Genomic DNA, 12874 nt, shown 5'->3' on the forward strand with positions numbered 1-12874 from the left:
TTTTCTTTGTAGTGAAAGAGTATACTCACCGTTTATTTCCATTGTCATCAGGTCAGGGTCTGATGATGGAAATCCTGAGAAATCGAGGGCAACTATCAGAAATTGTAGGCATGCATAGGATTAAAACTTGATTCTCAGATGTATGTCTGGTGATTCTATCAAACAGTGAAGGTCTAGAGCTTACCTGATGATGGAGACGTGAGAAAGTCGAGAGTACTCCCTAACGGTATGTTTTAGTTACGTCGTGTTTGGGCTTATGTTATTCGTATTGACGAGAACTTTTCACTTCACACTTCTAAAAACAACAAGAAAACTGTTTATATGCATCGGTCTAGATCTCGGTGGTTAAATAAATATAGATGCATCCTCTAGACACCGACTTCTAGAGACCGATGCACCTAACATCTTTTTAATTTATTTCTTGCTTATGTTTTCTTGTTGCTTTTTTATATGTTTGAAGTTAGATTTGTGTGCAAAATGCTACAAAATAAAATAAAGCCGATTTTATAAAACCAAGAAAGGGACAGAATTACACTTTTGTCAAGGCTCTAGAAACGTAAAGCCAGCAGACCCGAATACTACTCTCTAGAAGTCGTTGTTACAATTCGACAGCTACAAGTCGTCAGGCGGTTTCGAAAAAAACCTGAAACTGGGGCTCGTTAGGTGATTAATCCCTCAAAAATAAAAAATCCCATTCTTGCAATGGCTGCTTTAACCCAAGTTAGTAGTGAATTCTCATCACCTAAAATAAGCTCCAACACAAGGTTACGTTATAAATTGTAAAGGAGTTAACATAACTATATCTGATATTTGCTATCGATCCCACAATGGCAGTCAAACCTATCTATGTGGAAAGTCTTCGCCAATACGAATAAAATAAGCCCAAGCACGTGGTAGTTGTAACATACCGTTCAGGAGTTCCCTCGACTCTCTGTAGTCTCCATAATCAAATCAGCTCCAAACCTTCACTGTTTACCAGTACCCTCAAAAATACACTCACATATCTGGTTATGACTCGATGCGTACCTACAATATTCAAGAGTTGCCCTCGATTTCTCAGGGTTTCCAGATCCTCATCAGATCCTGGTCATCCGAATTGGCATCTTCCTTCTTTATGAAAAGTCTTTAACAATAAAAACTAGCATTGCAACCTGTACAATGTACTGAAACTGCTTGTCTTTTATATTTTTCAAACAATCCTGGACATTCGTCTCCATGGAATTTTAATAAAATATTTATATTCAAAGAAACGTCATACCATTCTCCACAATTTAAAACTACTTTGATTCATGTCCGCCACTTTTTACAAAGCGGGTCAGATATGCCCAATGACCTTTAAGACATAATTAGTTATTTTCAATCAAATTTCTGAAAGATGACTATAAAATGTTGTATATAAATAATATATAAATAACTTTAATAAAAAAATAACTTTGACAAAGTACTGGCCTACTATTTTAGTTATATTATAAAATAAAAAATATTAACTACTTTGACTCTCACGAAATTACCATAACTATGATTGTTCTAAACTGAACGGTTGGCCCGAGACTCACTTTTTATCTATACAGGATTTGTACGGAACCCTCGGTGCGCGAGTCCGACTCGCACTTGGCCGGTTTATTTTTATGAAGTTTCTGTATTTACTGTTGGTCCTAGTAGTACCCATCCTAGTCGGATACTAAAACTGACTACATTTGTCTTAGTTTATTTTGAAAGAGCAGCTCAATCATCGACTGTTTTCAGGCAGTTACAATCGGCAGCTACCTCAACACTTCTATATTTGAGTAATTGGTAAAGTCTCAGGCAAAAGACGTCGACTGCCGGATTGCTACCTCCTGAAGCTGAGCGAATTTGTCCTTACTCAACGCGTTAGGCATGCGCGTTGGTAGAGAGGAGTATTTTGGCTCCGAAGAAACTGCCCATCTCCGAGGAACAACTCAATATTCCATTTGGTGCTGTGTGGTGGTTATACCGCCATCGGTTGGTCGCTAAAGCCTTGTCCGTTGTCCAGCAGGGTGCATCACGGACGGGTCAGATAGGCAATTGAGGCAAGACACCACCCTAACCCGACAACCCTTACAGACTCTACCGTATGTACACATAGTTATCTAGTATCGAAATGAAAATTACGCGATTGCGGCAAAAATTGCTTTGAAGATATTGTGATTCAAATCTACGAGTCTTGAAGCATATGTATAGGGCTTATTACACTTTACTAAATTCAGTCGTCTAATTAGGTTTGTCTAATTAGGTTTCTAAATGATTTATTGAAACCTACCTTCCTGAATGCGATTACATTTGACTGAATTTAGTCAAATGTAATAAGGCCTTTAGACTTATCAATGGTCTTAGCGATGTTCACTCAGCAACAGACAATATGCACTGCAAACTTTATGTCGGCCGATAGTTTGTTTGAATTCATAAATATGAAGATGAATACGCACATTTAGTCGGTACCAGACCATCTGAATTGAGAAAAACATTCATTGGAATCAAAATTTTCTTTAAAAAAATTTCGGGTCAACTATCAAAGTAGAAGATATAAATAAAAAAAAGCTGTTTATTTCACACAAAATACAGTTTTATACAAATCTTAACTTAATTTTAAATAGAAACGATTATTTTACAGTTAAGGAGTTGCTATTCCATTATACCTACGGTGAGAGTTTAGTGTCTTTTGAACGACTTTTCAAAAAGGTTCTCTCAATTTATCTCTATTTTTCTTCTTATGTTTGTTTCCCTTGTTCGGTACATGCAATATTTGAGAGCCGTGTGAAATAAAATTCCTTTGATATTAGCTTGATATAGTTTTTGGAAGCCTGTTTTATTTTGAGTTTCGTATTTCATTGCGTAACATTCAAGAGGTAACTAATTATAAGATATTTTTGTTATGACAATGGCAATCTCACACTAGGTAGATAATGCTTTAATTTAAGTGCTTTATCTTAAAAAAATATTTTTTTATAATTCAAAATTGTGGTTTTTACAAGCTGATCAGTTTTATATTGACGTCGCCGTACACAGTCAGGTGGTCGATGTGCACGAACTCGATGCGATGAACAAACTCGCAGAAGTGCTGCCCGTTGATGGCCACCTGGACATCAAAACGTGATTTTTAACAATTATTTAAAAACAAGGTGCCAAGTTAATTATGTATACATACATATGCTATATGATTTCATTTCATTCAAGTTAAGAGCAGTGTTGTTCGGGACGCCGGTGCAGGACTGTTAGAAAGAGTTAACGCGACCCTGAGACATAAAATGTTTAAGAAGGAACATGATGGGTTTTAGTAACTCACAGCGGGAAGGGTCATTTATTTGATAATTTCCCATCAAAAGAAAAAAGTAGTGTCGTTGAATACCCTGCACCCTTGCATCAGAGTCTGCGGAGCATGTATTCTTCCATAATTCTCTATCCAACGTCAACTCAGTAACAACTAACAACCTTTCTCCGGTTTACACAGTCCATCGCTCGCCCTCTTCAACTAAATCAAATTCACTAAAGAATGTTCCAGATGAGATTCCGTCTTACCCTAAAACATTCTTCATCAGACGCGATCAGCATATCGAAGTTACCTCCTCTGCAGAGGGGCATACCCCCGCTCCTCTCTTCTTCCCCCCAAACTCCGGCACTGAAGGTGTTGCGAACTATCTCCATCTGGTCGAATCTAGGGTTGATGTGGAATGCGACGTCTGCACCGCATTGGAGATCTATCCAGAATCTGTAAAGATTTCATCTTGAAAAATCTGACGTTGTAGACGACTTCATTTAATTACTTTTCCATTGTGGTTGCAATTATCAAGACAAAACATTACTGGAAAATATGCAGGAGCGCGCAACTGATGTTAAAATAAGACGCACATTTTACAATTTGCTAGTTGCAGTGTCAGACTGATCTGAGATGAGAAGACGTACCTGTGAGCATCATGTGGTATGCTTCCTTGTATCCTGATCTTGCTGCTACTGCATATGCCACCGGGTATTTTATGCACGCACTGCATAATATTCTGGTCATACTGAAATTATGATTAATACATTTGTACCTATACTTGAATATTTGTTGATGAACAAAAATGTGTGCACCGACATGCGGAGCAACTTTATTGCTAGCATTTTTTCGCGCACAAACATTACGGTTTTTAACGAACATTTTAGATATGTTGCGAGTAGTAATTTGGTACTGATTGCTAGAAATGAATGTACATTGTACATATAAAACTCACGGCATCTTGGGACGGTGCGTCAATATTGCACCTTATAATTTTGACGTCGCCAAAGACGACCAGGTGAGTGATGCGATTGTACTCGATGCGATGAATATACTCGCAGAAGTGTTGCCCCTTGATGGACACCTGTACACAAGTAAGAAAACTGGTGATTAAAGTAATAATTCATTAAGTGATGACGGCACGATTTGGATGCCTATATACAAGCGTGACTGCTGTCAGCACTTATGGATCGAGAGGTGCGAAGATAGAGTAAGATGCTCTTTTCGCAGCGGTGGGACAGTTTAATTAGGATAAAAAAGTGAGATAGTAAATTATCACATTGTGTGTATTCTTCTTTCTGTGCTTTCATTCCTGAAGGTTGACCAACACTTTTTGTACCTAACAATCTCATTTAAAATATAGATTCATTAGACTAACATACTGTAAGTAGAAGTTCCAGATGGAATTCTTTGTTACCTTCCAACATCGTATGTCACACTCTATCAGCATGTCGAAGTCTTCTCCTCTAAACAGGGGAATACCACCAGTCCTCTCTTCCTCCCCCCACTCTTCGTCAATCAGGGTGTTGCGGACCACTGCCATGTGGTCGAATCTTGGGTTCAGGTGGAATGCCACGTCGACGTTGGTACTCATGCTAAGACCGCATTGGAAATCTATCCAGAATCTGTAAAGATTTCATGAAGAATTTAGGGTGGGTATTTAAGATTAGCTACTTAATAAAAAAAGCTAACAAGTTTTAATGTTAAATAGCCCATTTAACAAAGAGAATATTGGCTACTTTAATTCGGGTACACTAAATACTTCCCCTGCGTCAAGTTCATCGAGTTTGGATTAAGACGAGTCATGGAATGGAGGTTATTGGGACCCTGATTTTAAGCTGCTTCTATCTAAGTATTTAATTAAATAATTTATTAGCTTCTTTTCGGACATGACAGTATTTTCTTTGTTTTTCGCATATTGTTTTTTTGTTCCACTTTTGCGTGTCCATTTGCCTGGTGGCAAAGGACTACTCTAATGTCATTGCCCCACCTTTTTTGTGGTCTACCTCTCTTTCTCTTTCCATCTCTTGTCAGCTCTTTACTCCATTCATCTTTTCCCCTGATCATGTGTCCTGCCCATTTCCACTTTTGTCTTCTTATTTTCAAAGTTATGTCCTGCCCTATCTTAGTATGCCATGTACTCTTTGAAATCATGTAAAAATAAGTTTATTACAATTAGTAAGACTGATCTGAGATGAGAAGACGTACCTGTAAGCATCATGTGGTATGCTTCCTTGTATCCTGATCTTGCTGCCATTGGTTATATTAACGGCTATTTTGTGCACGCATGGCAGATCCTGGTGAAACAGAAGTTTTGATTAATAGGTACACTTGTATACTGGAACTAGGTAAGGAGGAGTTAGAAGTGTTACTCGCCAAAATGGCCATCTATCGTTTGTAGGGAAATAAGATAAATGATTGTATAGTAGTTTAAAATAATAGATCTATTAGTGTTGTCTTGTACATTTGTTTATATGTTAATCAAAAAAGTATTAAAAAAACTCACAGGGTCGTAAACCGATATCATTGTGTCTTGCCGTTTCGCTGCGATCTCTCCAAAACTGCAACCAAAACGTTGTAAATGTGAGAACAATGCCAAGCACGGATATTGTATTAATAATTAAAAACAAGTGCACTGGAACTTACCTCAGTACTCATTAAAATTATATTTTTTCCCACTTGTATTTATATACTTGGCGTTTTCCTTATTTTTGTATAGGATTGATAATTTGAGGTCGATACCTCAAAGCAGCGGGAAAGCCGAACATAAAATGGTTGGCTGATAAACTGTCATTGCAACATATATAAGAATATTAGTGATAAGACCAAGCTTCTGATGATAAATTCAGTAGGTGAAATATGTAAAAAACAATTTACACATATTGATTTCTGACATTGAAATAAAACTTTGATGAAATTCGTAAAAGTAGTTTTATTAAAAAACTAGCTTCTGCCAGCGACTTCGTCCGCGTTATATTCGGACTTTGTGCAAAGAGAGGAAGAAAAAATAAACACCAGCTTATCCAATTATTTAAATCTATGCTTACCTACTACTACTTTCTTCTTTGTTTTTTTACCGATTTATATTATTATTTCTTTATTGAATACGTAATGAGTTAACTTTAGTGTGAGTGAGAGTATTCTAAACGTAATAGTAGACAAATATAATCAGAAAGCTAAGTTATCGTGAGTTAAACGTGGTATTGTGAGCCAACCATAAAAGATAGACACATACTGTCATGGTATATTTTTTACATAATTTTACGGAGAACATTTCCGTCATAAATCCATTAAGGCTGCACACGCGTCGGAAGCATAAAAAATGGAGTAACTTCTCCCGCTTTCCCAACATTTACCTTCACTGCTCTGCTCCTATTGATCTTAGCGTGATGAAAAGTATCCTATAACCTGTCCAGGAGTATGAAGAATCATTGTACCAAGTTTCGTTGAAATCCGTCAAGTAGTTTTCGTTTCCATAACGAACATACAGACAGACAGACAGACAAAAATTTTACTGATTGCATTTTTGGCATCAGTATCGATCACTAATCACCCTCTAATAGTTATTTTGGAAATATATTCAATGTACAGAATTGACCTCTCTACAGATTTATTATAAGTATAGATTACAAATAGGCATGTATTTGAATCTCTCGTTCTCATATAAAAGAAATCTCCTCCTTTTCTCAACTTTGTGGGGGTCGGCCTCCAGACTAATCGGTTGTAGCTGAGTACCAGTATTTTATAGAATAGATTTATAGATAGAATTTATAAGAAAAGACTGCCTATCTGACCTCTTTAACCCAGTTATCTGGTCAACCCAATATCCCTAGGTATCTCTGGTTGTCAGACTTACTGGCTTCGATTATTTGTTCCATATAAAACAGATTGACTAAAATTGTACAAACGTTGTTAAAATCTTTTAAGAGATTGTTTCTATAATCGAGCGACGAGGGGAGGGGAAGTCGGAATTAATGATTATAAATGTTAATTTAATTAGTGCGAGTGAATTCGACGATTAGTGAAAGAGCCGGAATGTAGCCGCCAAGCTGTTGAGTTAGTATTACAGGAAAGTTTTGCTATTTGTTTTATAAGGAAAACACGCTAAAGGAAATTATTATTTGGAGTGATTTTATTGTTTACTAGCTGGTTCAGTGGTTCTACGCTGAGGCACATAACATTCGTCCCAGTGTGTGGGATCGATTCCTGCTCATTAAATATTTTGGCCAGCAGTGATTGCATACCTACTGCAAACTCGGTTGATAGTTTGTTTGGATCGTAAATCATTTTAAAGAAGGCTGGTAGCACGCACACTACAAAGATCAGGTATTTAGCCGATATCAGACCAACCAATTTTCAATTGAAAACTTTGATTAATTGAAAATTTTATTTAGAAAAAAAATTGCCAACCATCGGCCAACTAGGCTGAAAATCGTGCTCCAAGATTCCCTCACATAGTTACATACATACAGCCCCAGCTCATAAAAGCGTGTTAAAATCACCAAGCTGCCTATAATGTAACTATTTACTTAGTTACAAGTATGTTATAAGTATATAACAGTGTAAGTATATTATGTAGGCTTACGATACGTGAACGAAAAAGTTAGTAATGAGACTTCGGCGTAGGCCCTACGTGACTACGTCGCTGTCTACGTAGCAAACTGTATTTTGTATTGATAAAGCAAAGAAGGTACAAGGTACCTATAATGTTTAAGAACAAATCGTCGCTTTTTAAATAGCTGTTCAATCCTAAAGGAGCACAAAACTAGGTTTGATGAGGATCATTACAGAATTTTGTTGTCCTGATGTAGGGTAACGGTGCCTAACCGCTTCGGGTTCGTAACACTAAAACAACAAACAGCCGCGCCTTTGAATTCGCTTCGGATCGCTTCGTATTCGCGTTGATTCGCCTACGTACGTAGGAGGCACCATTAGGATTTGTTAATGTAAAAATTGCTATCGCAATCTAAGGAAATGTATTTGAAAATATCAATCTAGAAATGCACACACACACTGTGCCGATTTTTTTTTTTTATTTTTAGGCTGGATCGATTCCAACGGGAATTACAGCTAACAGGAAAAACTACAAATATTTCAATGTGTACAGATAAATCATACTATACTAGCGGTCGCCCGCGACTTCGTCCGCGTACAATTTTAATCAACCCACGTTTAACCCCATAAGGAATAGATTTTGGTAAAATGCATGTCTTCCCTGTATAAAGAACCTACCTCCCTTCAAGTTTGTAGGAGTTTGTAGTTTCTGAGATTGCGTAATTAATCTGATATAATAATCTAATTTCGCGTTTACTCGTTTTGCCCGGTTTTATTCGCGTCCCGAAAGAACGACTTCCCGTACCCGGGTAAAATATAGCCGATGTTAAACGGGGTAGTGTAGCTTCCGAACATGAGAGAATTTTACAAATGGTTCAGTAGTCCTAGGCTGTGCACATCGTGCGCGCAGTACTCGATCATTATTTTCCTGAGTTGTTATTTTAAAATTACAATATCTCCTAAGATACTCATTTAAATCGAATGATGTAAAGGGAAATTAAGTTTTAAATTAAATACTTGTTATGAATAATGAATTTATTTGGATAAGGATTAATATCATATAAAAAACACCTCCGCAAATAATGCATTATTTTAGAACAAAGGTTAGCATAGAAAAGGTTATAGTGAGCTAACCTTAAAAGAAAGACATAATAATTGCTGTCGCGGACTTATTTTTTAGAACTTTTAAAGGGGAACAATTCTGTCATACATGATTTATTACGAAAGCGTAAGCTCTCTCAATAGGAAAATATCCCCCGATTTTGAAACATTCTTCATTGGTGCTCCGCTCCTTTTGATCTAAGCGTGATAGTAGCCTATAGCCTTCCTCGATAAATGGGCTATCTAACACCGAAAGAATTGTTCAAATCGGACCAGTAGTTCCTGAGATTAGCGCGTTCAAACAAACAAACAAACTCTTCAGCTTTATAATACTAGTATAGATTAGTATAGATTTTTATACGTACCACAGTTCTCAGTACTGATGAATAAGACTTCAATGTTTTTAAAAGATTATGTTTTTGTCAACTACCGTCGACGAAAGTCGGTGAGAGAGTCACTGATTGAGCTCCAGCGGACTGGTTTGATGACAAACACATGACATGACAAACAATTAGTTGCTATCTATCTCAGTAAAACAATCATAGATGTTAGTTTACAATATGACGATAAACTATTTAAAACTGATATAATAAAATAGACTAATGAAGCTCCGAAATATTCTGGCCAGTGTGTTCATCACAATATGATATCATTTGGTACAATAAACTGTCGAATTCATAACCTCACGAGCAATAACCTGAATTATATTTCGGAACATAACCTTGATGACGCAGATTAGGCGACCGATGCACATGTACTTAGATTTATTAGATTAGGATATACTTATAATCTAGCCAATTCACAAATCTGCCCGGTTATAAATAGATTTCTTAAATTTGTCGGCAAGGAGGAAAAACTGTTTGTTATTCTTTGCATTGTAAATTAATACATTATGCAAAAGTTGAGGAAAGTCACACAGACTTTCCTCTTTTGTCTTTTTTTTCATGAAATAGCTGTATTTAATATACATTTACAAATATTAATAAATTTAAAACTATATTAGTACCTATAGTACCTACCTACTATCGAACTACGTGATTACAGAACAATTGCTTTCAAGATAGTTAATGATTCAAAGTTAACAGCAGCGGCGGCCCTAGCCATTGCGAGGCTACGTGAGGCAGGTCTATGCGAGGCCCCTTGTCCTACGTGAAAAGTCAGTTGTGAGCTAGGAGTTATTTTCTTGTTAATAAAAGGACTTACAAGCGGCGCTACCTTCTAGGTTCGGCTAAAAAAGGATGAAAATAAATAAACCGGCCAAGTGCGAGTCGGACTCGCGCACCGAGGGTTCCGTACAAATCCTGTACCTATAGATAAAAAGTGAGTCTCGCGCCAACCATTCAGGATCTGGAAACCCTGAGAAATCGAGGGCAACTCTTGAATATTGTAGGCACGCATCGAGTCAAAACCAGACATGTGAGTGTATTTTTAGGGTACTGGTAAACAGTGAAGGTTTGGAGCTGATTTGATTATGGAGACTACAGACAGTCAAGGGAACTCCTGAACGGTATGTTGCACGTGTTTGGGCTTATTTGATTCGTATTGGCGAAGACTTTCTACATAGATAGGTTTGACTGCCATTGTGGGATCGATAGCAAAGATCAGATATAGTTATGGGAACTCCTTTACAATTTATAGCATAATCTTGTGTTGGAGCTTATTTTAGGTGATGAGAATTCACTACTAATAGGATCTTTTATTTTTGAGGGATTGATCACCTAACGAGCAACAGTTTCAGGTTTTTTTCGAAACTGCCTGACGAGTTGTAACTGTCGAATTGTAACAACGACTGCTAGAGAGTAGGATTCGGTGCTGCTGGCTTTACGTTTCTAAAGTCTTGACAAAAGTGTTATTCTGTCCCTTTCTTTGTTTTATAAAGTCGACTTTATTTTATTTTGTAGCATTTTACAAACAAATCCACCTTCAAACATATAAAAAAAAAACAAGAAAACAAAAGCAAGAAAGAAATTAAAAAGATGTTAGGTGCATCGGTTTAGAAGTCGGTGTCTAGAGGATGCATCTATATTTATTTAACCACCGAGATCTAAACCGATGCATATAAATAGATTTGTTGTTGTTTTTAGAAGTTGTTTTTTTTTTTTGTAGAAATTTTTTATTTTTAACTTTTGTGAAAAGTTCTCGTCAATACGAATAATATAAGCCCAAACACGACGTAACTAAAACATACCGTTGAGGAGTTCTCTCGACTTTCTCACGCCTCCATCATCAGGTAAGCTCTAAACCTTCACTGTTTGATAGTATCACCAGGCATACATCTGAGAATCAAGTTTTAATCCTATAAATGCCTACAATTTCTGATAGTTGACCTCGATTTCTCAGGATTTCCATCATCAGATCCTGACCTGATGACATTGGAAATAAACGGCGAGTATACTCTTTCACTACAAAGAAATGATTTCTCAAATCCGTTGAACTAGGTCGTTTCAATTCCCCATTGAAATGAGGAAAGTATTTGATGTTTACACCTGATTTTCTCTAGATTCCCATGGTTCACATTGATGCGACAAATGCCATAGTAAATCGAGTTATGCCCGATTCGTCATTTTAGTGATTTGGCATCCATAAAAAACGTGTCCCAGTTGGTCATTCAATAAAATATTTTATTTTGCTTAGTCCCAATTGGTCATCCGTACTTTATTTTGTAAAAAGTACTGTCAACAAGATAAGCTTTACAATATTGTAATATGTTTTCTTTTATTTATTTTGGTTATGTTTTTTCCGAATATGGCAAGACGCTATTAATAAAATCGCGATTTCAACGGCGTCACACACCGCACGGCCAAAACCAAAATACCAGGATCGCATAAATCAGATGAGTAATATACCAATCAACGAGTGTCCATGGAACTGCCCGCCGTGTACAAGAGTATAGCAGTCAAGAGTGTCAGGATTTTACGTTTTTTTCCTAATTGTAGATAAACATACCAATTTACACCATCATTCATCATTTTTATGTATACAATCTATTTGCAAGTTATGGGCCCCTGGTACTTTTGTTAACGGCACAAAAAGTATCGAGTCACATTTTCGGGTTTATAAAATGCCCATGTTGTCTTCACCTGTGTTTTAATGTAAATTTTATTATATTTATATGAGAGCTATACCTTTACCTACATCGAAGTTTTTCATTTAAAATTTCTTCTAACACTTTTATTTCTGACGGTACTCTGATACGTGAAATTTTATGCGAGTGACGAATCGAAACTCAAAATTTAAATATTAAATTATTTATTTTGCTCGAATGACCAATTGGGATTTGGTGTACGGAAAAAATAGTTGGTGACCAATCGGTACTAATGACAAATTGGGAATAACTCAGTAAATCAGAGCCCTTATCATTATACTGTGCTATATATCGTTCGTATAAGCCGTGGGTATGGTTTCCATACTAAGGTGCCCAATGACCTTTGAATGATTTAAAATTTTTCACAGTTTAGAGGCAATTATATTTAAGAAGTGTTTGATATGAATTTCAACTTTAATATCTCTACGCGTTCATGTGAAAAAGGGTAGGTAGTAAGTTTATAATTATTAAAAAAATATTTTAGATCATGTAAGCAAAAATAATATTTTAATATTTTATGTAACTTCAAATTTATCATTTTCGCAATTTTTCCTTTATCTGTACTATATAATGTTGCTTCGTGCCGAATTTCAAGATTCTGAGTTCACGGGAAGTACCTTGTAGGTTTTGATTCCCTAGCGTGTGACGGAAATTCGTCTACGGTGTCGGTATAACTGCTGTATCTTTTGATCGCGTTAACTTAGAAGTTTGATTTTTTCACCGCCTAAAGGGATAATAGACTTAGGTATTTGGGATAAATTTCAATTTGATACCTTGATTCGTTCGTGAGAAATAAGGTAGTAAGTTTCATTTTATTAAAATATTTTTTTTTATATTATACAACTAAAAAAATGAGATTT

General features: G+C 36.3%; 1 protein-coding gene across 1 annotated transcript; it reads right to left on the reverse strand.

The window, feature by feature from the left end:
- Window positions 1-2545: 2545 nt before the first annotated feature.
- Window positions 2546-6061, reverse strand: LOC110375553 (galectin-8). Its single transcript, XM_064037031.1, has 8 exons — window positions 5921-6061; window positions 5781-5835; window positions 5483-5571; window positions 4692-4899; window positions 4230-4358; window positions 3922-4022; window positions 3538-3727; window positions 2546-3097 (listed from the first exon to the last, which is right to left on the reverse strand). Exons 2-8 carry the CDS (start codon window positions 5799-5801, stop codon window positions 2987-2989), a joined length of 849 nt encoding a protein of 282 aa, XP_063893101.1. The 5' UTR covers window positions 5802-5835; window positions 5921-6061; the 3' UTR covers window positions 2546-2986.
- Window positions 6062-12874: the final 6813 nt, after the last annotated feature.

The sequence above is a fragment of the Helicoverpa armigera genome, chromosome 11 (assembly GCF_030705265.1).
Source record: "Helicoverpa armigera isolate CAAS_96S chromosome 11, ASM3070526v1, whole genome shotgun sequence".
NCBI classification, from domain to species: Eukaryota; Metazoa; Arthropoda; class Insecta; order Lepidoptera; family Noctuidae; genus Helicoverpa; species Helicoverpa armigera.

What these genes read in the sequence shown, in the direction of transcription:
- LOC110375553 (XM_064037031.1), bottom strand. Translation starts at nt 5,801, where the DNA reads ATGATATCGGTTTACGACCCT. An exon ending in TGATATCGGTTTACGACCCT is followed by an intron (nt 5,572 to 5,780) that starts GTGAGTTTTTTT and finishes CTGTTTCACCAG; the next exon opens with GATCTGCCATGCGTGCACAA. An exon ending in GTGACATACGATGTTGGAAG is followed by an intron (nt 4,359 to 4,691) that starts GTAACAAAGAAT and finishes ACTTGTGTACAG; the next exon opens with GTGTCCATCAAGGGGCAACA.